General features: G+C 37.4%; 2 protein-coding genes and 1 long non-coding RNA gene across 4 annotated transcripts in view; 2 read left to right on the top strand and 1 right to left on the bottom strand.

The window, feature by feature from the left end:
* LOC307158108 (butyrophilin subfamily 1 member A1-like) overlaps window positions 1-4,082 on the bottom strand; it is a 42,021-nt gene extending 37,939 nt beyond the window's left edge. Inside the window, exons 1-2 of one of the 2 annotated variants that reach the window (XM_079870405.1) lie at window positions 3,962-4,082; window positions 3,690-3,763 (exon numbers count right to left, since the gene is read on the bottom strand). In XM_079870405.1, the coding sequence (XP_079726531.1) occupies window positions 3,690-3,747 (58 nt within the window). In that variant the 5' untranslated portion in view covers window positions 3,748-3,763; window positions 3,962-4,082. The remainder of the gene's footprint in view (window positions 1-3,689; window positions 3,764-3,961) is intronic. The other variant, XM_079870404.1, reaches the window with a different exon arrangement.
* LOC307158233 lies at window positions 478-3,287 on the top strand. Its single transcript, XR_013821204.1, has 4 exons — window positions 478-633; window positions 964-996; window positions 1,714-1,835; window positions 2,857-3,287. It is a non-coding gene; the product is annotated as an uncharacterized lncRNA (long non-coding RNA).
* An 8,424-nt stretch (window positions 4,083-12,506) lies between the features above and the next one.
* On the top strand, window positions 12,507-23,957 carry trap1 (TNF receptor-associated protein 1). Its single transcript, XM_079869934.1, has 18 exons — window positions 12,507-12,719; window positions 13,078-13,224; window positions 13,890-13,972; window positions 14,341-14,481; window positions 15,466-15,537; window positions 15,627-15,787; window positions 16,544-16,653; window positions 16,736-16,809; window positions 16,907-17,062; window positions 18,433-18,553; window positions 18,651-18,720; window positions 18,799-18,946; window positions 19,028-19,213; window positions 20,337-20,475; window positions 20,621-20,706; window positions 22,694-22,842; window positions 23,458-23,530; window positions 23,616-23,957. Exons 1-18 carry the CDS (start codon window positions 12,599-12,601, stop codon window positions 23,715-23,717), a joined length of 2,139 nt encoding a protein of 712 aa, XP_079726060.1. The 5' UTR covers window positions 12,507-12,598; the 3' UTR covers window positions 23,718-23,957.
* The last annotated feature ends 495 nt before the right edge of the window (window positions 23,958-24,452 follow it).

The following is a 24,452-nucleotide window of genomic DNA, read 5'->3' as shown; positions in this document are numbered from 1 at the left end:
GAAAAGAAATAGTTCGCCCCACAAGTCCAAAATTCTTAGCACACTTTAGATAACCTTCCGCAACGAGTGCAGGCTCTTTGGTGGAGCTAAGTTCCATCGTGACAAATGGACGAATGGACTACTTGGGAAAGGACATGAAGACATGAATCAGAAGCACAAAAAAAGTGGACAGCGGTGAGCGGTCATTATGTTTACCAATACCCGAACCGTGCTTTGCGCGCGACCCGCAAAAAAAAAAAAAAAAAAAGCGGATTTGCATGATTTACGAGAGTATCATTTTCAGGTCGGAAAAACCGGATTTCCGGATTTATCCGGAAGAATCACACCCCTGCTAAAGGTTTTTACCCTTTATTTTACTGTCTATGCACTGTAAAATATTTCCAGGATTTCACAATATATAACTGTAATATTTCACAGGTAATTACATTATTACCACTTCACAGGCTTTAACTGTGATATTTCACAATATAATACCGTATTTAGACTTTTACTGTGAAAATAATGCAGGCGCGGGGCTTTTACAAGAAACTACTGTGAATTCCGTCATTTTCGCGCTGCAACTGCGTCATCTGAGCTCCCCCGGAGCTCCCTGGCCTGATCTCCTCCATGGTCTCACTCGACGGATTCAGTGCGGTAAGTGTTTAATTTCAAACTTTGTCAATTTGATGACTGTTTTTAATATGAAATTGCATGTTATTTAAAAGTATGAACCAAATTAGCGTTAGTTAAGTTCTGTTTTATGTTTTTGTAACTTAGCTGGAGCAGATTCGCGTCTAGGTTTGAGCGCGCAAATTTGAATGATCAGACGTTGGTTGTGTTAATAAGTGTATTAGTAGTACCGTATTAAGTTATTAACTGTGAGGCTTCACGTTAGCTACACCGTCAAAATTGAACTTTAGCTTTGCTTAATGCTTTTCTTAGTTAACGTTCGTTACTCTAACAGCGTTCTCTCTTTTCCCACAGCATTTTTCTACCACCGGGAAATAAAGTTATAAGGTAAGCTGTGGCCTTAATGTGTGTATTATGACAGTTATGATCAACTAGATACATTATAGTGTTGTGGATTTGTGCAAAGGTGGAATAAAAGTAACGTTAGCTAGCTGGGCGTCCATATTTTTCTGCCGTGTGTGAAACGGAGCAGCCGTTGTCTGTCTCGTCAACAGAAAAAATAAAGTGCATTTTATTATAAAAAAGATATAGGAAAATAAATGTGTTTATCACTGAATTAGTGGAGCTTCGTTAGCTGTGCTATTCTAAAGTAAAACAGGTCGACATCTGGAGGTATTAGGAGCCATTTTGTCTGTGAACGGGTAATAATTCTAGGAGGAAGAGTGCAAGCAGAAACAGCCACATGGAGATGGACTGGCAACAGGCTCTTCCTCCATCCTCTGCAAACAGTACGTGTAAATGATGTAAATTGTTGTGTGCAAATGCATTGCCTGGGTAAATCACACACATCTAACTTACTTTGTTGCAGGACTATTCTTGACTGTGTGTTTGTGATGTAAATGTTTTTCAGTTGCTGTTAAGTTATTTAATGGTTGCTGTTTAATTGAATCCAAGTAATGTCACCTTGTTAAAACTGAGCTAACTTTAGTTTTGCTCAGTACTGCAACAGCAGTGACCAACTGAAGGTGATAACTGGGAACTGAAACCTTTTTAATCCCACTTGAATTAAACTAACATCTTTCTTCTCTGTCTTTTTGTTTATAGGTGCTTCTTGGGCATCAACCCAGAGACAGGTACAAAATCAAAGAGGCAGAGAGGACACATAAACCAGCAAGTCTGTACACTGATCAGGAAGCTCATTGACTTTGAATGGATGTCAGTCTAATGTAAGTTGTGTTCCAACTTCAGAACAGACTAACAAAACACTGTCTCTGTTTTAAGCTAGAATTAGTTATGCAGTAAGATGTTTACTTAAGCTATTAAAGGGTTAGTTCACTCAAAAATGTAAAGTCTCTCATTAATTACACTCCCTCATGATGTTCCAAACACATAAGAATTTTGTTCAACACAAATTAAGATAATTTTAAGAAGTCCGAGAGCTTTCTGATCCCGCTTATAGACTGCAATGTTATAACCGCTTTCAAGCCCCAGAAAGGTAGTGAAGATTGTTAAAATAGTCCACGTGACTACAGTGGTTCAACCTTATTGCTATGATGCGACGAGAATACTTTTTGTGCGTTCCGCACTATTTAGTATTTTTGCATCGCTTCATAACATTAAGGTTGAACCACTGTAGTCACATGGACTATTTTAACAATCTTCACTACCTTTCCGGGCCTTGAAAGTGGTAATAAAATTGCTGTCCATGGAGGAGTCAGAAAATATCTTAATTTGTGTTCCAAAGATGAACGAAGGGCTAACGTGTTTGGAATGAGGGTGGGGTTTTGGGTAAACTATCCCTTTAATCTGTTCTACGAGTTTAGACAGGCTGCAAAATGTCTAAAATTCATTGTTCTTACGTTTATTTGAATTAAACATGCCTTTTCAATGTTATAGGTTATTGATAGGTTAGAATAAAAACGTCAAATTTACAGACGTACTTTACAATAGTTTTAAGTGTAAATTTACATCACATTACTGGCTTACTGAGTTGCATTACTATGTACGCATGTCATGTAATTTTTGCTTAACCTCAATCATGTTACTTTCAGAGTCCTCTGGTTTGTTGATTTAATATTAATTGATATAGTACTATTCACATGATTTATCTGATTTATCATGAGTTTTACAATTGTAGTTTCTTAAATTGTACACATTTTAGGATTAGTTTTACAATGCGAGTACCATACTTGCAGGTACTTGCACCACAGAGTAACTTAAACTTTTTGTCTTTCTTATCTTTTGTAGATAGTGGACAGAACCCATACTATGCAGGTGCCTGCTGCAAGGGAAGGAGCGAGACACCTGCAACCCTCTCTTTTCCCACCTTTTTGTCTTTTCTTCCCTCTCTCACTCTCTCTTCTCTCTCTCCTTCTTTCTCTTTTCAGGTCCTACGTTGTGAAGTACCATTATCACATAGTAAACACATGCACAGTGCACACACATAGACACACATTCCTGTTACCCAGTGTTCATTCCTGTTACCCAGTGTTTATTTCTGTTATTAAATTGTATTTTTCAAGTACCATTATCACATAATGGTAAACACAGTAAACACATTCACACACATATTGACAGACATTCATGTTACCCAGTGTTCATTCATGTTACACTGTGTTTATTCCTGTTATTAAAATGTATTTTTCTTCTAAAAAAATAAAAGTTAAACCATTGTTTTTATCAGTTTTGTTTGGTCCATCATTTATGCTAAATCACAGTATAGACATGGTTAAATACAGTAATTCTACAGCAGCTTATTGTTAAATTACAGTAATATGATAGACTAACTGTAATTGCACAGTAAAATACAGTAATTATACAGCAGCTTACTGCTAAATCACAGTAATATGACGGCATAGTTATTGTGAAGTCACAGTAAACAGCTGTCATTTCACAATTATTTACTGTAAAAATGATACGGTAACTTACTGTGAAAGTCATGCAATTATTAACCTGCAATTTATTGTAAATTTACAGTGAAATAATTAACAGTGTGGTTTTTACCCTTGTTTAAGACAAACAGTAGGCTACTGTGCAATAAATATAAAGTAGGCTATTATTCACAATGATGAATAAATTACCTGATCTTGAATCTGTAATTCCACTAACAAGCAGGAGAGTCAAACAAATGAACTTCATCTCTGAGAAATAGATGCTAAAAATAAAATATGAAAAAAGAGAAAACATTACAGAAAAGTATCAGCATACATGCTTTTTGCCTTATAATAATTAATTTTCATTTATTTACAAGATGAAGTATTATATGCATTAAACCTGTTGAACCAACATGGTCCTCAAGTCACACTTGTTCCAGACTTAAGGTAAATGTGTTTCTGATTCTTCCATGACTTACCTTCAACTCAACATTCACTGTGTTAATAAATTGTGTCTTAATAAATTGTGCGTCCATATGAAAGTTAAGTACGTTCGTAAGGAGATCCTTCCTGGGCTGGTTTATTTTCACTTTCTCTTATAACTGAACACCGGAACCAGTGGCGTCATGCCCATTCAAAGTGAGGGGGCACGTGCTCCCTCAGATTTTTCCTCCCTGATAATTTTTTTGTCACAACTTTATTCCTATGCTCCATAATATACCAGAGCCTATAACGACTCAAATAATTCTTCTGGATGTGTAATAAATCGGTCAGCATCAGCCCGCCCCTTTTTCCTAATATGGTATCTGTGTATATCAAATCTAGAGTGTGTAGCGCTCTAGAATCTTTGCTGTGTATGTTCAAGCAACTCACTCGTCTCGCACGTTGAGCTGGCAATGTTTTACAGATGGTCTTGAAGTGGTAATTTCAATTTCAATTTCAATTTATTAATGGATAGCCCCTTGAGATGCAACATCTCATTTTCAAGAGGGTCCAAGCACACATAGACATAAAACAACAACAACAACAACAACAACAGAAAAAAAAAAAAAAAAAAAAAAAAACAGGCAAAAACAAATGCTCAAAACCATTGAGCTACTACACAGTAAATTCCCCAGTGTTAAATTAACACTGCTCAGAGCACATATGGTCCCACTCTACATGGTGTTAAAGTAACACTGAAGCAGTGTTAAAGTTAATGAGACAATTAAGTGATTAATTGAGTGATGATTGAGCATTATTGAAGACACCTGATGTTAACAAGCAGAATCACTGAAGGAGAAAATCTCAAATTGTAAGCCACCATTATGGTGATGGATGTTTGCTTTAGTTGGGCTCTTGACCCTTAAATTATTAACTTTAGATTTTGTTTGGCTGCTGTATCTGAGTTATAACTGCCAGATGAACAAAGAAAAAAAGTGATCTGATGGTGTTGGTTATATTATGACAATCATCATTTGAACTTTATGTTTTTGATTTATGTTGTTGATTACAGCATAACTGTGATTCTGCATAAATATCCAGAATTTTAGATATAATATAAAGGATTTCTTAAAAGTTTTTTTGTTTTAAAAATCTTTCTTTTAGGCACACACAGACATAAAGATTCAGTCTATGCATCTCAACAATGGTGATGAGCAGAATATTCAATTAGGAAAAGTAAATTACATAGACAATTCAGATCATAATTTCTTCATACCGCAATGCATGATGGGAGCCATTAGTGAGTTGTGATTGGTGGCAGCCACTGCAACATAGTTTATTATTGTCACCATTGTTGAGATTCACAGGCTGATTATTGATGTCTGTGTTTCTAAATAAATACATTTGAAAGTGTTTTGATCAGAACAATGTTTATTAAATATATTGGATTATAAGAAAAATGCTGATAATCATATGCTGTAGAATCACAGAGCTGCTGCTAACAAGTTACACCAAACTATCTCAATAAGTTTCATTTTTCAGATCACAGCATGATTATGTCAAAACATAACCAACACTATCAGATCACACTTTTTCTTTGTTCATTTAACTGTTATAAATCAATAACAGCAGACAAACAAAGAATAAAGTTAATAATATACAGTAAGGGTCAAGAGCCCAACTAAAGCAAACACCCATCACCATAACGGTGGCTTACAATTTGTGATTTTCTCCTTCAGTGATTCTGCTTGTTATCATCAGGTGTCTTCAATAATGCTCAATCATCACTAAATTAATCACTTAATTGTCTCATTAACTTTAACACTGCTTCAGTGTTACTTTAACACCATGTAGAGTGGGACCATATGTGCTCTGAACAGTGTTCATTTAACACTGGGGAATTTACTGTGTAGGCAGCTTACACCATGTGGAGCTCAGGTAAGTGGGCAAAGCAACAAATCGGCATTGAATTAGTTATCGGATGATATTAAAAGGTAGTGGGATTATTTGTGGTTGACCTGGAAATTTTAACTTGATCAAAAAGTTATGGATTTGATATTAGCTGCGAATTCAGAGCATTAACTTAAGTTGTGTCAGTGTAACGTTATCGATAGCTAGCCTAGTCTAACCGTAAACTAGTTGGCTAACGTTACTGCCATACAAAGCCATAGTAACATTATCTGATGAAAACTGCAATGTACTGTTTTTAAAATCATGTGTAGTAGGCCTAAGTGTACAGTAAGTGTGTGTGTAAACATGCTTTAATGAAGTAGACTTCAAAAGCTTTTGAATTTGAGCTTACAGTTCTTTCATCAACCTGTCTTTTACATAAACTTACAAAATAGATACTTTAACTTAGTCCTCAGATAGAGGAGGGTTGCTGCTAGCTCCGTTAAGGTATTTCTGTCCCTCCCAAACTGCATTGAAATGGTATGTTTAGCAGCCAGAATTTAAACATTTTCAGGGGGAGAAACCCCCTGACCCCTCCTAACATGATCCATATCACCCGTCAGAAAACAATTGCAACGTCTCAGATTGTGCCCCCCCAGAATTTTGGCTTGCATGACGCCCCTGACCGGAACAGACACCATCCATCCATCATTCAGGCTGATAACCCAGTACACTTATTACCAGCTTCACTTAAAACTAACCACTTTATTTAATTTCCGGTTTAATGAAATCATATTGTGCACTAGCGTTTGCTTTAGTTGAGCTCTTGACCCTTGACATTTTTCAATATAAAATTTTCTCTGGCTGTTATAATTGTGTGTTTATAAAGCACGATTGTTGTAGCTAAAAAAAAAAAACATGAGAAAATGAGATCAGTTGATGTTGGCTGGTTATTGATGATGACGATGATTTCATCATGTAAATTCCTGAATCCCTGATCATGTTCAGTGTCTAATGCTTTGATTATATAGGACTTGTGGTTTTATTACTGTTTTATTAATAACAGAAGTCATTTGATTCTACAGCATGTCTAGAAATTTTATTTATCAAATAATATACTTGGTTTTTAAAAACTATTTAGTGCACTTCTTGATGGCTAAGTAATAATGTAGAGGAAAGTTTAATGCACTAAATGTTTTTAAAATCCTTTATATTATTTGATAAACAACACTGCTCTCATGCTGTAAAATTAAATGGATTATATTATACAACATAATAAACACAACTCCTATATAATCAAAGCATTAGCAGAGGTGGGAAATCCAGGGGCCAATGAGCAGAAGTCCTGCCATATGTTTATTCCACCCATGAACTCAGTCAGCTGATTTCACTAATTAGTTCTCTCTCCTGTCTGAATTAGCAAATCCAGGTGATTGGAACAAAATACTGAGGAGGACTTTTACTTTCTGAACCTGGACTTTACACCTCTGCATAAACAGAGGCTGGCCACATGCCAGCCAAGAGCAAAGAAATAAACCAGAACTGGACCTTATCGTAGCCAAAAAATAGTAATTTCAGCCACAGCCTCAGATGAAATCAACTGAAGAGAAAAGAAGACATTAAATCTGTGAAGATCTCAGCAGAGGAGGATTAAACAACTCCACAAACAACATTACCAGCTTCACTTATTACTAACTAGACTGACTTTATTTCTGTCAGACGTCTACAAAAGTTTTTATTGAGAATTAACCAAGGTTTAACTCTAATGTGTTTCATTTGAAGTCACCATAACAGTGATTAGTGTTTCCATTAGTTGGGCTCTTAACTCTTATTATATCTTTTGTCTTTTTTGGCCGCTGTGACAGTGTTTGTCAAACACATTTGCAGCAGCAAAGAAAGCTAAAGTGAAATGAGATCAGGTGATGATGGTTTCCTGTTGATGGTTTTATAATCATCATGAAACAGACTGATTCACTGAGGTATTTTAATCTAACAATTATGTTGTTCCACTAATATATTAACATCACAAACCCTGTGTTACTGGGAAATTAAATAAAGTAAATCTGGTTAGTTTTAAGTGAAGCTGGTAATAAGTGTACGGCCATGCATTTCACCTTTTTGTTTGGTTTATTCCAACCAAAATTCAACGACTGCCCAACGTTGGACCTTGACGTCAAACAAACATTGGATTTAGACATCAACCCGACTTTCATTTTCAACCAAAATCCAATGTCTGACCGACGCTGTAGTCCATATCCTGTGCCTGCTGGGATCAACATCATGACATCTTAACATCAAATAAATGTTGAATTGACATCAAAATAACATCAAAATGACATCAGCAGAGGTCAAAATCTTGACATCAAATTGACATCGACACATTGACGTCAATATGACTTTCATTTTTGACCTATTTTGTGATGTAATTTTGACATCAATGTGATGTCATATTGATGTTAAATTAACATCAAATGCCCACTGGGAAGTGCTAAATCCATACTTTTACAAAGGTAACGTACACTGTTAACCCTTGCTGTAGAAAAAGGCCAAATTCTGACAATATCATACCATTTTCCATTAAAACAGTAATATATTGTAGAAAACAAAAATAGCCTACAGGAATATACTGTGAATTAACAGTGCTCAAAATCGACACTCAGAGGCTGTTTTCACAATCACACCCTATACCCTCATACACTATTCCCTACATTAGTTCACTAATATAGTCCACTTGACAGAGTGAATGAAAAGAAGTGAGTGAATTGAGAAACTAATGAACATCTGATGAGCAGAATCACTGAAGGACAGAGAAACAAGAACAGAAAAAAGAGAAACACAAGAACTACAACTGACTTCCAGCTACACTGAGTGTGAAAACAGTTTACAAACCAGTTTAACATTATTTATTTCATACATGTAAAAAAGTTCTTGTTGAGAATTAACAGATATTTAGTTGTTGATATTTTATTGAAAATAATAAAGTTTGTTATCACCATGATGGAGATCAGTATTTGCTTTAGTTGGGCTCTTGACCCTTGACGTTCTAACATTAAATTATCTCTAGTTGCTGTATCATCAGTTAATCAATTATTCTGAAGGATATTGAAATCAAATAGTGCATTAGAACATTTTGAACTCCTGGTTCACTCAGACACACACAGACATCAACAATCAGCACATGAATCTCAACAATGGTGACAATCAAAAGTTTCTTGTCACAATGCATGCTGGGTTCCAGGATAGTATAAAACTCCCAGCATGCACTGCTGCATGAATATAAAAAAATAAAAATATTCCCACTTTTGTTGAGATTCACGTGCTAATTTTTGATATCTCTGTAGCTCTGTTTCTTTGGTTATGCATGATGTGTACCGAGACAGCTCTCGTTAGAGTCACAAATGATTTGCTTTTATCATCCGATCCTGGTTGTATCTCTCTATTAGTGTTACTTGATCTTAGTGCTGCATTTGACACCATTGACCACAACATTTTCTAAATAGACTAGAAAATTATGTTGGCATTAGTGGAATTGCACTAGCATGGTTTAAATCATACTTATCTGACCGTTATCAGTTTGTAGCAGTAAATGAAGAGATGTCTTATCGATCACAAGTTCAGTATGGCGTACCACAAGGCTCAGTACTAGGACCGCTGCTGTTCACTCTGTACATGCTACCATTAGGAGATATCATTAGGAAACATGGCATTAGCTTTCACTGTTATGCCGACGATACTCAGCTGTATATTTCTTCAAAACCTAACGAAACTTACCAATTCACAAAATTAACAGAATGCATAGCTGATATAAAAAATTGGATGCCTAGTAATTTCCTACTACTAAATTCTGAAAAAAACAGAGATTCTAATTATTGGACAAAAAACTCTCACACGTAATAACCTAGAATACTGTCTAACACTTGATGGCTGCTTTGTCAAGTCTTTGTCGTCGGTTAGGAACCTGGGTGTGCTCTTTGATACCAATCTTTCATTTGAAAGTCACGTGTCTAAAACCGCATTTTTCCATCTTAAAAATATATCTAAATTACGCCATATGCTCTCATTGACAAATGCGGAACAATTAGTTCATGCGTTCATGACCTCAAGGCTAGATTATTGTAATGCTCTACTGGGTGGTTGCCCTGCACGCTTAATAAACAAACTACAGCTGGTTCAAAACGCAGCAGCTCGAGTTCTTACCAGAACCAGGAAGTATGACCATATTAGCCCGGTTCTGTCAACACTGCATTGGCTGCCTATTAAACATTGCATACATTTTAAAATATTGCTGATTACTTACAAAGCAGCCGCAGTACTTGAGCGAGCTCTTAACGCATTATAGTCCTTCACGTCTATTGCGATCTCAAAATTCCGGCCAGTTGATAATACCTAGAATATCAAAATCGACTGCTGGCAGTAGATCCTTTTCCTATTTAGCACCAAAACTTTGGAACAGTCTTCCTACCATTGTCCAGGAAGCAGACACACTCTGTCAGTTCAAAGCTAGACTAAAAACACATCTCTTTGACCTAGCATTCACATAATACATTATAGACTTCTATAATTCAGTGTTAGGCTGCATAGATTAGGTCAGCCGGAACCAGGAACACTTCCCATAAATCCTGATGTACTCGTTACATCATAAGAAGAATGGCATCTACGCTAATTTTAGTGTCTTTGTTTATCCCGAGGTTTTCCCGCAGCCTGCCGTATCCAGGCCGTATCCAGATGAGATCTGATGAAGGACCTTCGCCTGGACCGATGACAAGGCAGTGCTGAAGTGCCAACTAGTCTCTCCCTATGTAGAATCCCTTTACCACTCTACAGATAAAGCGTTGTCGGGAAAATTCGTTTCCCGTACCTACCCCGAAGTGACAAAATAAAATAAAATTCTGAATCAAAAATTATAAGGAATGACCAGTACTTTGTTTAGGCTTGGTTTGTAGGGAATTACAAACCTGCGTACATATATTCAAACGCACATAACTATAGAACCAATTCTTAATGCGCATGTGAACGCCATCAGCGTTTCTCACAGGTTCGCTTTTAAAGTCTGTGTAGAGAAAATGCTGTCGTCTTAGCGGCCCCTAATTTAATAACAAATGATCGTTGCGACGTAAGCGAATAAATCAAAACTAACTTTAGCTGGAAAATAACTTTATTAAAGAACCGCTATAAAGCCAAAACAATCTGTTACCTTAAATTATACGTTTATCTCTGTAAAGTTGCTTTGAAACAATCTACATTGTTAAAAGTGCTATATAAATGAAGATGACTTGACTTGACGTGTTAAAAAAAATATTATCATTGTAACTCATTGCTGTAGTTTAACAGTGATGGAAACATAACTTTTGATGCAGGATTAAACTCTGAATGAGGTTAGTGATTGAACAGTCAATTTGATGATTTTGGCATCAATATAACTGCAATCATTCACTAACCATGAGTGTATGCACAAGTGTGATCTGCAAAATCAGTTGAAGCAGCAAGAGAAAACTAATGTTAAGAAATCAAGAGTCCAATCAATAATCAATATTTGACTAAACCTTGTCTATTAATACCTGTTTGAGTGAACTTTAACTTTGAAATTTTTTAACTGGTGCCCCACCTCTTACTTCTCAAACCTCTTACTTTATGCCGTTCTATGGTATCGTGCAGGGAAAACAGAAAATAACATTGTGCTTTGCGAATTACCCATCGCTTGTTGGTAAATGGCGTGTAGGCTACCACAGTTTGCTTTGCCGATTGCTAGACGTGATTAGCAAACGGTTTGCCAGAATATACCCTGGCCGTTCATGTGTTCCTCTTTCCTTCAGTGATTCTGCTTGTTAACAGCAGGTGTTCATCACTAATGCTCAACAATCACTTACATATTCCCTTAATTATCTCCCTGCAACACTGTCAATGTTACTTTTACTCTTTGTAGTGTGGATTTTCCTGTGGGGTTGAAAGGGTTAACAGTGTAAGGTAAAAAGTCACACCCACGAAATGTATTTTAACAGTAATAAACTATAAGTTATAAAACAGGTATATACTGGCAACACTGTTGCCAGTAGTTTACTGTAAAATTTAGTTTTTTGGGTCACCATTGACATTGTGCTGAAGAGTAGAGCCTGTGCTTCAGTCCAGGAGAAGCATGCAGAGGTGTAAAGTCCATGTTCAAAGAGTAAAAGTTCTCCTCAGTATTTTGGGGTGGTGTGGCGCGGATAAGACACATGCCTTTGGTGTGAGAGACCCGGGTTCGAATCCACTGTGAGACACCAATGTGTCCCTGAGCAAGACACTTAACCCCTAGTTGCTCCAGAGGCGTGCGACCTCTGACATATATAGCAATTGTAAGTCGCTTTGGACAAAAGCGTCAGCTAAATGAATAAATGTAAATGTAAATGTAAATTTTGTTCCAATCACCTGGATTTGCTAATTCAGACAGGAGATAGAACTAATTAGTGAAATCAGCTGACTGAATTCATGGGTGGAGTAAACATATGGCAGTACCCACCTCTGTTAATTACATAAAACCATAGACTGTATGAATAAAACACAAAAGTATTTTTTTGCTCTACCGTGTATTATATTTACTAAGGTGAAAGTATCAGCAAACACAAATTTTTATATCAGTCAATCCTGTAATGTTCTCCAAAAGCCGCTTGAGAAATTTAATGCAAGGCATTTTACACAGGCATGTATCGAACTGCACGCAGACGTCATCAGTGAGCGTCCGCCGGGTCCTTTCAGTCACTGTACGCCTGTCACGCCGTAGTTTCCAGTCTTCTATAGGTCAAACTACAGCAGTAGCTGAAGCAGAAATGATCCGATCATTAAGTTTACTCAGATATTCACTGAATGTCTCTCAACGAGCACATGTCAGGCTGTTATCATCCAGCAGAGGAGTCGGGAAAAGAATAGTCCCCGCGACATTCACTGGAGGTACATGTTTAATTTATTTAACATGGACGACCTGTTAAATAATATGATCAGCGATTTAGAACAGACCAGCATGATGACATATTACACCAGTTGAAGAATTATTTTAATCAAATAAACGCAGGCTTTTCAGTTAAAAGTATGTATTTATCAGATTATGTTGTCACTCATTGACAAAATGAACAAATGTATGCACAATTATTCTATTCTAATGATATTCTATATGTTTAATAATGTTAGCTGTTGTAAAGACTATAGAGCACAGGCAGTGACAATTATCAAGTCCAAACCCCTCTGATTGGTGAGTAAAACATCAGTGCTGTTTAATTGTGATGACTCTGGCTCTGTTAATCTTCAACAGTTAATACTGATGGCAGACCTGCCAGACTGTGGAGCTGCAGCTGTGCCGGTGTCAGTGTGGCTCATCGCTCCTACAGCACACAACCGGCCGAGACCGCAGAGGAGGAGACGCTCCACAGCATCATCACCGACACGGAGAACGTCCAAGGTGAACTAAAGCAGCAAAGCAGCATATTAAGGGAATAGTTCTCCCAAAAATGGAAACTCTGTCATCATTTACTCACCCTCATGTTGTTCCAAACCTGTAAGAGTTTCTTTCTTCTGCTGAACACAAAAGAAGATGAAGTCGAAGAATGCTGATAACCAGACAGTTGATGGGACTCCATTGACTTCCATAGTATTGAAAAAAAAAATACTAGTATGGAAGTCAACTGTTTGGTTACCGACAATCTTCAAAATATCTTCTTTTGTGTTCAGCAGAAGAGAGAATCTAATACAGGTTTGGAAAAACTTGAGGGTGAGTAAATGATGACAGAGTTTTCATGTTTAAGTGAACTATTCCTTTAAGAATGATTTCTGAAGGATCATGTGACACTGAAGACTGGAGTAATGATGCTTAAAATTCAACTTTGATCACAAGAATATAAAATACATTTTAAAGTATATTAAAATAGAAAACAGTTATTTAAAATTGTAATAATATTTCACAATATTACTATTTTTACTGTTTTTTTGATCAAATAAATGCAGCCTTGGTGAACAGAAGAGACTTCTTTAAAAAAATAAAACATAAAAATATCTTCCAGACCCCACATACTACAGCAGATGGAAATTGTAAGGATTTTCAAACTCTTGTTTCTTTGTTCAAATAAGGATCCTACTCCAAACACGAGTTCCAAGCGGAGACGAAGAAACTGCTGGATATTGTGGCCAGATCGCTGTATTCTGAGAAAGAGGTGATAAATTAACAAAAAATATGTAATGCTGTCATGTTTGAGCAATTCTCTGAAGCACTCAAGACTGATCCTAGAGGACTGAACACTAAAGGTCCGGCTGATTATTTGATTTCATCTGATTTGTCATCATTAAAGTTGTATGATGTTTATAATCTGCAATATATTGGCTGTAGGCCACCATATAGATTTTATCAAATAATAATCAAGTAATTAAATATTGAACCAGCTTGATATGGCTAAATATTGTCATTTTTGTCTTGTTGGAGTACAAAACAAAAGGATTTCAAGGATTGGATGAATAGAAAAGTGATGTGAATGCATTGATGTGAGTGCGCCTGAACTCCATCTAACGGCAGTGACTCTGTCAGGTGTTCATCAGAGAGCTGATCTCAAACGGCAGTGATGCGCTGGAGAAACTGCGGCACAAGATGATGACGTCAGGAGGAGAGACCGCAGACATGGAGATCCACCTGCAGACGGATGCAGCCAAACGCACCTTCACCATACAGGTACCTCCAACCCCTGCAACTCAGCCGGGGGCAGAATCAGATTGAACAGCTGGGACTGCTCCTTCATATTCCTTTACCCATCACTTTATTAGAATACTCGAGACCAACAGCGTTTTAAGGGAAGATGAAGAACAGCTTTTCTTTTGCCAATTTGTGTAATTGCCAATGTTCAATTTATTTCAACTAAAGCCACACAATTAATCGTTAAAAGATCGCAATCTCGATTCGGACACCCACACAATGTTATTCCTAAATGACAGCGATTCGGCTCTAAGTACGATCACAGTGAACATTCAAATCTGCCGCTGACCCAGAGAGAGAGAGAGAATAGTTGTCATGTATAGTGTGAAACAGCTTCACAAACACTCTTTTCATCCACACAGTCTCATTATTTCTGTCCAACAATAATTCATATTATCACAGACGTACTGGGATAAAAGTGTATGGTTCAGGTATAAACACTGATGTCTACGGAAGCAATCAGCAACCTGAAAGTAACTTGACACTTCAAATACAGATTGTATCGATTACATTGTTAGGCCAGTAGGTGACGACAAATTAATGTTAAAAAATGTATTTTTTATACATTCATACATTCAAGAGATTTAAACTCAAATACTACCACTAATACAATCAACATCTACATAACTTTCCAGTGCATATGTTTTTTTTTTTTTTTTTTTATCTTTTAATGGCAAACAGTGTTTTGTTTTAAGTAAACCTCTAACACTTAACATCAGTGAACAAAACCATCATTCATTTTCACGTTACACTTTAATCACGACAGTCGTGTTGGATTTAGTTAAATTTTGTTGCCCCTGTGTCTTGAATTTTGCCCCAAGACCCCATTCATTTCCATAATCTGCAATGATCTTATACATGGCCTCTCTGCAATTTCACTGAAGGAAATCCGTTGTTGCAGTGGATCCCTTTTAATCCCTGTGTAGAATGCACTGATCAACATGTTTATGCTGTGATTTGTAGGACACAGGTGTTGGGATGAACAAAGAGGAGCTGGTTGCTAATCTGGGCACCATCGCTCGATCTGGATCAAAGGTGCGTCTCACTCAACTCTTCCAAAGTCTGCTATTCCTCATTCTGACGGTGGTTTTGATTTCACGCTCCTGTTGTTCGTCCTCCTGCAGGCTTTTCTGGATGCTCTTCAGAGTCAAGCCGAGGCCAGCAGCTCCATCATTGGTCAGTTCGGCGTGGGCTTTTACTCCGCCTTCATGGTGGCTGATAAGGTGGACGTTTATTCTCAGGCAGCAGAACCAGACGCTCCTGGATACAAGTGGTCCTCAGACGGGTGAGACGCATCAGAGGAGAGATGGATTTAATAACACAAAAAGAATGTCTTTTGATTACGGCTGCTCGATTATGACTATGACAAAAATCATAATCAATGTTGTAATTACAGTTATTTAACACTTTTAGTAGTGGGCGATATGACCACAATCTTAAAGGGTTAGTTCACCCAAAAATGAAAATTCTGTCAGTAATTACTCGCCCTCAATTGTTCCAACCCCGTAATACTTTCGTTCATCTTCAGAACACAAATGAAGATATTTTTGATGAAATCTGAGAGCTGTCTCACTCATCCATAGGCTTCTATGTTATTGAAATTTGCCGGCCCAGAAAAGTTAGTAAAGACGATGTTTAAAATAGTCCAGGTGACTACAGTGGCTCAACCTTAAGTTTATCAAGCGACGAGACTACTTTTTGTGCGCACAAAAAGAAAATAACGACTTTATTCACCTACCGGTATTCATTTTCTTCTGTGTGGGCCTCTGACGTCAAGTCATCTTCATTTATATAGCGCTTTTAACAATGTAGATTGTTTCAAAGCAGCTTTACAGAGATAAACGTATAATTTAAGGTAACAGAGATTGTTTTGGCTTTATAGCGGTTCTTTAATAAAGTTAAAGAACCTTTAATAAAGTGAAGACGTGAGTTCATGAGAGCAACACGACGCATGCGCGAGAAACTGAGAAGGTGACGCAGACATCTGAGGTTAACATTTGAATAAAATGAATAATCCTGACTGAGTTTTGTGTGTCTGCAGCTCTGGAGTGTTTGAGATCGCAGAAGCCTCAGGTGTGCGTCAGGGGACTAAGATCGTGCTCCACCTTAAGGACGACTGCAAGGAGTTTTCATCAGAAGATCGTGTTAAAGGTCTGCAAACCACGAACAATGACATAAAACATGACTTGCTTTGAGAAGAAACTCATGTAAGTGACTTTGGTCTGTTTTGCAGAGGTTGTGACTAAGTACAGCAACTTTGTCAGTTTTCCCATCTTCCTGAATGGACGTCGGCTGAACACCCTGCAGGTGTGTGAAGTCTGCTGATCGATGACCTTTGACCCCCCTGTGGCTGTGATCTTGAGTCCTGACCCCTCTCTCCCTCTCTCTCTCTCTCTCTCTCTAGGCGCTCTGGGTGATGGAGCCCAAAGACATCAGCGAGTGGCAGCATGAGGAGTTTTATCGCTACGTGGCTCAGTCCCACGATAAACCCCGCTACACGCTGCACTACCGCGCTGACGCCCCGCTCAATATCCGCAGCATCTTCTACGTGCCGGAGATGGTGAGTGTGAGATGACGGTTAAATCAGGCAAATGCACAATGACTGTTGTACACAATAGTGGTACTTAGTCTTTTACACAGAATGCTTTTCTGCATTCCACTGGGCTGCTTTAATGAATGTTTTTCTATGCATACATGTGATAGACGGATGTGTTTGACTGTTGCTCGCGTCTTTCATATTTTGTATTGTTTCGTACATTACGCAGCATTCTTAAAAACACAGCAATCAACTAAGTTAAAATAAGTTGATTGTTTTTTTTAAATACGTTTTTCATTCCACTGCCCTGCGTCTTATTTTTAACCTCAATAACGCATTGTGTGAATAGCCTTTCATTCATATTCATTAAAGTAGATTTACATTATTTAATTTGAACTGATGTTACCTTTTCAATAAATATAATAAAGCACTGCAAGCTCACTTGTCAAATATTTCTTAATATTATACAATTTTACGTATTAAACACAATATATAACAATTTAACTACGATGACAACTGAAATATGCATTTAAATCACAATTTGTACATATTGTCATTTATATGGAATTAAATTCATTTAAACGGAGTATGTTAGCTAATTAAAAAAGTATTTACAGTTTATTAAATTGAATTATTAAAGTGTTTTATTATTCAGCTTGTTACATAATTTAACAACTGGAATATGTATTTAAAGAACTAATTTGTGCATATTCACATGCAACTAAATTAATTTAATTAAACTTAAATTTTTAAAAATCTAATATTTACATATTTAACAATTACATTATACATATAAAATTATTACTTACAAATAATTGAACTAATTTTAAATTAATTAGCCACTTAATTTAACAAATAAAATATGCATTAAAATATGCATTCAAACACTAATTTGTACATATTTTAATAAATATGCAATTAAATTAATTTAATTTAACTTTAATTACTGTATGTACAAAATGTAAAATTTCATTATACGTATTAAAAAGGTTATTAATATTTATTTACTTAGCCTGTTACATCATTTAACAACAAAATTGTAACTCAAATATGCATTATTTAATGACATATGTCTTATGCAATTATGTGCATTTCATTTGTATACAATTGAAAACACATGAACAGTTTTAATATTATATAATTTTTTTTTCAGTTATACACTTTATTTATTCAGTGGTGTATCTCACAGATCACTCTTCTTTCTTCTTACAAGATAAAATGATGAATCCAAATGAATATTTCATGTCCGTTTACTTGGTAATCAGCCATGAAAATGTTAAAAGCATTGTTAAAAGCGCTATATAAATGAAGATGTAATAAATCCTAATGATTCTTTGTATTGTTTCGATGACTGCACTGACTGCATTACCGAACGTGTGTGTGTGTGTGAGCAGAAACCGTCCATGTTTGACGTGAGTCGTGAGATGGGATCCAGTGTGGCTCTGTACAGCAGGAAGATTCTGATCCAAACCAAAGCCACAGACATCCTTCCCAAGTGGCTTCGCTTCCTACGAGGTCGGATGAGCATCCTTATATCTGCATGAAACTCGTTTAAATGCCAGATAAACACATTTGAACCCAATCAAGTTTTGTCTTGTGATTGCGTTTGCAGGTGTTGTGGACAGTGAAGATATTCCTCTAAACCTCAGCAGAGAGCTGCTACAGGAGAGCGCCCTGATCAGGTACAGACCCACCAGAAATATGATGTTATGTCTTCAGTATTGCGCAAATAACAAGAGTAACAACCTGTATTCTTTCAGGAAACTGCGGGATGTTTTGCAGCAGCGTGTCATTCGGTTTCTGTTGGACCAGAGCAAGAAGGATCCAGAGAAATACGCTCGCTTCTTTGACGACTACGGGCTGTTTATGCGCGAGGGCATCGTGACCACAGCGGAGCAGAGCGTGAAGGTGCGGGACGCCTCGATTGCCCTTCATAATCTACCCGTTCCTCTCTGATTGTTTGTAAATGGATGATTCATGTGTTCTCAGGAGGACATTGCCAAGCTGTTGCGCTTCGAGTCGTCAGCGCTTCCCGCGGGACAGCAGACCAGTCTGATGGATTACGCCTCTCGGATGAAGGCGGGAACGAGGAACATTTACTATCTGTGCGCACCCAACCGCCACCTGGCCGAACACTCGCCGTACTTTGAGGCCATGAAGCAGAAAGATATGGAGGTGAGACGAGAGACGGACAGGTCTTCGGTTAACCAACACTGTCATATTCAACTACTAATGGCCAATGAGACTAGAGGTTAATCCAAAGTGATGCAGTGCATTGCATAGATTTGCTGGAAACAATTGATAACTGAATTTCAATTAAAAATGTTCTCAAAACATATAGGCCCGGTTTCACAGACAAGGCTTAGACTAAGCCAGGATTAGGCTGTAGTTTAATTAGGACATTTAAGTAGCTTTTATAAACATGCCTTACTGGTGTGCATCTTGAGACAAAACAATGGCAAACCAGGGGGAAATGTGCAATATGCATCGACAAGGATGTTGGTCGATTTTGAGATGAACACAAGGGGGCGCAAAGACTTCTGTTAATCTCAAAATGGCCAAACATATAATGGTCAGCAACTAAAGAAGCTTTGAGATGGCATTTAAAACGTATTATCTTATCTATGATCAAAGCATGACAAAGTATTTTGACTTAAAAAAAGTTTCTTGGGATTGCATATTTACTCTCTTAAGTCCCATTTACAGTCCCATTTAAAATGTGCTTAATTGTAAATCCTTAACCAATTGCATGTTATTTAATATAAATATAAAAAATACACATTTAATAATATAATATGAATTAATATATAAACAGAGTAATAAAGCCATACATTATTATTTGAAACCTGTCTGTTATTTTGCACCACAGGGTAAAAACAAACAAACAAGGTCAGATCAGAAAAATATCTTGCCTAATTATAAAATTCTTTAACTTTTATTAAGACAGAATTCCTGTTCTTAATTTATATAATATTATATATAAAATAAATAACATTGTACATTTTTGGATTTTTAATCTTTAACCTTAAAAACATCAAACTCCAAATAAAAAATATGTATTTATTTATTTATTATTATTGATTTATTCTGTTAATCATTTTATATTTTAGGATTTTTATTTGGTGCTTTGCTTTATTTAACTGGTTAAACATTTACAGTTAAGTTTATGGGATGTCTAATAGTTCAAAAAATAAGGTTGAGATCATAAAGAATGTCATGTGGAGATGATGAGGAAAATGAAGTAGCGATAGGCATAGAAAAAGCAGTACCTGTGTTTGAGGATCTGCTCTTCCTGCAGGTCTTGTTCTGCTTCGAGCAGTTTGATGAGCTCACGCTTCTTCACCTCAGAGAGTTCGACAGGAAGAAGCTCATCTCAGCCGAGACCGACATTGTTGTTGACCATTACAAGGAGGAGAAGTTTCAGGACAGCAAACCAGGTAAGACTAAACATCAGCAAATAGATGACAAAAGTGAATAACTATATATTTGAATTATATATACATCATTGATCTAACCATTTTGTAAAATCACTTTAATGTGATTTAAGCATTTGGATGAGTAAATGAAAATTGTCCCGTGCAGCATCAGAGCGCTTGACCGATCAGCATTCAGAAGATCTGATGGCCTGGATGAGGAACTCGCTCGGACCGAGAGTCACCAACATCAAGGTGAGTCACTTTTCACAAACATGACCTTCTTGTTTATTTCAAAGCACCCATCAAACGGTTCATTTGCATACAAATTAAACACATTTACAGTTTTAATTTTATATACAATTTACATACTCTGATGAGCCAAAGCATTATGAGCAGTCACAGGTAGTGTTGTCAAAAGTACCGACTTCGGTACCAAGTTGGTACTGAAATGTGAAAAATGTGACGATAGCAGCATTTCCCTCTAGCATTTTGAGAGCGTTTGAAAGCGGCGTCTATCAGTGGATCCCTAATATATCCGCTCATAGACGCTGCTTTCAAACGCTCCCGTGTGTATCTGTGTAAGCGATGTCTATTTACAACATTTGAAGTGTTGATAATTGTAGCCAATCACAGACATATATGTTGAGCGCTTCTACACAATGACCAATCAGGGGTGTTTAAGAATCCGTTCAACAGCGTATCGTAATGCTGGTATCGTCACATTTTTTTAAATTTCAGTACTGACTTGGTACCGAAGTCGGTACTTTTTGACAACTCTAGTCACAGGTGAAGCGAATATCGTTGATCATCTCCTCACGAGGCCACACATTAAAGTCTGGTTAGATTAGATAGGAAGCAGACAATCAGTTCTCGTAATCTACATGTTAAATGCGGGAGAAATGAGCAGGAATAAAGATCTGAGCAACTTTGAAAAGGGCCAAATGGTTATGACAAGGCCACTGGGTCAGAGTATCTCTGAAACGATGAGGCTTGTGTGTTGATCCTGGTCAGCAGTGCTGAGGATTCACCATCAGTGTCAGAGGAGGAGCAAACCACAAACCAGTGACAAGACTCCTCATGCATGAGGGCAGCAAAGGCAATCCCGTCTGGTCCGAGCCAACAGAAGGTCTACTGGGGCAGTAACATTTTTTAATGATAATAATAGGAGGAATGTGTCACAGTCCAGTCAGAGTGCCTATGATGACCCCTGTCCACCATCGAAAGGCAATGGGCAGGCGAGTGTCGCAATAAACCTCTGAGCCGTGGAAGGTCACCTGGTCCGATCTTCTGCTGGGAAACCCTGGGCCTGACCATTCATGTGGACGTCAGTTTGACACCTGCAACCTACCTGAACATTTGCAGACCAGGAACACCTCTTCATGACACTGGTGTTCCCTGGTGGAAGTGTCTCTTTCAACAGGATAATGTACTCGCACTGCACACTTACATTTACATTTATTCATTTAGCAGACGCTTTTATCCAAAGCGACTTACAAATGAGAACAATAGAAGCAGTTAAACTAACGTAGTAAATGTAAAAAAAAATTATATTTTTATTATTATTATAGAACAGAATAGAATAGTAGAGAAAGTGTTAGTATTACTGGATCAAGTGCTGTCGAAAAAGAAGCGTCTTCAGCCGTTTCTTGAAAGTGGCTATGGACTCAGCAGCTCTGGTTGAGTTAGGCAGATCATTCCTGTGATCCACATCACTTTGATCAGGAATGGTTTGAGGAACATGATGAAGAGCTCAAGGTGTTGCCCTGGCCTCCAAATTCCCCAGATCTCAGTTCAGTTGAGCGTCTATGAGATGTGCTGGGCCAACAAGTTCAATCCACCTCACAACATACAGGACTTGAAGGATCTACTGCTAATGTATTGCTGCCAGAGACCAGTCTAGTGGAGTCCATGCCTGATTTTCAAATAATAATTTCAACACAAACCAATATTCCATGTCTATTTATTTGTTTAGTAGTCAGTCGTGTAATAAATCAACATAGAGCAGAAGTTGCGATAGATATGTCACAATAAGGAAGAAAAGACTGAGTGAAATGTTTTCTCAAAAAAAAAAAAGTAGTGCGGGGCTTGATTTTGTCCATCAGGAAATGGTTGTCGTCTAAATGCTCAATCATTAACATGCACGTGCACCAAATCATTTCATCATTTTCCTCATGCACACAGATTTTCTCTTGCGAATGCATGGATACCTATCACCATTCATTGACCGTTGCTTCCGTAGGTGACGCCGCGTCTGGACACACACCCCGCCATGATCACAGTGCTGGAGATGGGAGCCGCGCGTCACTTCCTGCGCACGCAACAGCAGCTCGCCCGCAGCTCAGAGGAGAGAGCTCAGATCCTGCAGCCCACGCTGGAGATCAACACTGGGTACCAGCACACACACACACACACACACACAGACAGACAGAGTATCTGACAGTTAGGACAATCCCTAGTGATTTACTACAGATGCAGAGAAGCTTTATTGTTGATGTGTATTCAAAATAGTGTGGCAGATGAGTAACGTCTGTCTGCAGAATGTTTTCAGCAAAAGTACACTGGAAAACATTATTTTCTTATTCAGGATTTGTCTTAGGTACTGTTACAAATAGCTAAACATTCTTAAATCAAGACAAATGATGTAGTGTAAAACTGATAAAAATTGAGTTTATGCTTAAAACAAGGAAAAAAGTATTCTAGTGGTAAAATCTTGCTTTCCCTTTTAATTAACTTTATTTTTCTGACCCCACTGGCAGATTATTGTTCATATTTTAAGCACTTATTTTGAATGATTTTGTTCAGAAAACAAGCTCTCTGATTTCTGCGTCACGTTAATGCATCTTGATTTATTGTTAGGTATTTGTACTGGAAAACAAGCCAAAAATACGGCGTATGAAAGTAATTTTGCAGTGTATCTAGGAGTGTGACCACTAAAGTGAAGTATATTGTGCTTGCATAAATAGAAATGCTGTTGTTTCTCTAATGTCAAGCGGTTGTTTGCAGACATGATCTGATCAAGAAGCTTCATGCACTGAAGGACTCAAACCCTGAGCTGGCACAGCTTCTCCTTGAACAGGTGAAGAAAGATTCCCACATGTACACCATTCTCTCACCTCACCTATTTATAATTTAGCACTAAATTGCATTGTTTTACGCACCAGATTTATGACAACGCCATGATCACCGCTGGGCTGAACGACGACCCTCGTCCGATGATCTCCCGACTGAATCAGCTTCTCACGCAAGCGCTGGAGAAGCACTGATGAGTTCAGCCCGACGGACTTGTTTTGCCATCATTAGAGCCGTGTGTTGATGCACAAAGACTGCGTCCCCTTGTGCTGCCGAGGTCATGATCGCACACTAAACACAAGCAAACGTTGTTTATAAGACGACTTGAGAATATTTGTGCAGGTGTGACATTGTCGTTTATGTGGAAGTCGTGTTTTACAGCTGGTAAGACTGAGATTTGACTGTCCAGCCAACAATTGTCTGATTGGAGAAAACCAACAATTCAGCGTTTTGTGACCACCAGAGCTGCACTCCCTGAAACACGCAAGAAAAATAACCATAGCAAGATGAAGATAAACGTGGAGCATTGTCTTATTTGTCGTACCTTTTTTGCTGTCAAATTATTCACATTTCAGTTCATTGGCTCAATATATTAGCTGCTTTTCCATGTGTAAATTGTGATTAGAGTGATGAAAATATGAAATAAAACATGAAATGTCTTCAATGTATTTCACAAATTTTAACTCTAGTTTGAATACTTTCATAACTGTAACATTTCCAAGACCCCTGTAATAGAACATTTCTATGGATGGTAATGCTTTTATGATGCATTTCAATGTCTTGAGAAATGGCATAGATCATTCATAAACTGTATTCCTGTGCTCCCTTAACAGCTCACCAGAAATGCTACAATTTTGTAAACTGGAATGAAAATTCCATCTCTCGCGGATGTGATCATTAACTCTTTGAAATTGTATAGAAACCCAGTG

The sequence above is a fragment of the Squalius cephalus genome (assembly GCF_949319135.1).
Source record: "Squalius cephalus genome assembly, chromosome: 1".
NCBI lineage: Eukaryota > Metazoa > Chordata > Actinopteri > Cypriniformes > Leuciscidae > Squalius > Squalius cephalus.
This window is presented reverse-complemented; position numbering and strand designations above follow the sequence as displayed.

What these genes read in the sequence shown, in the direction of transcription:
- trap1 (XM_079869934.1), top strand. Translation starts at nt 12,599, where the DNA reads ATGATCCGATCATTAAGTTTACTCAGATATTCACTGAATGTCTCTCAA. An exon ending in CGACACGGAGAACGTCCAAG is followed by an intron (nt 13,225 to 13,889) that starts GTGAACTAAAGC and finishes TGTTCAAATAAG; the next exon opens with GATCCTACTCCAAACACGAG. An exon ending in CAGCGGAGCAGAGCGTGAAG is followed by an intron (nt 18,947 to 19,027) that starts GTGCGGGACGCC and finishes ATGTGTTCTCAG; the next exon opens with GAGGACATTGCCAAGCTGTT.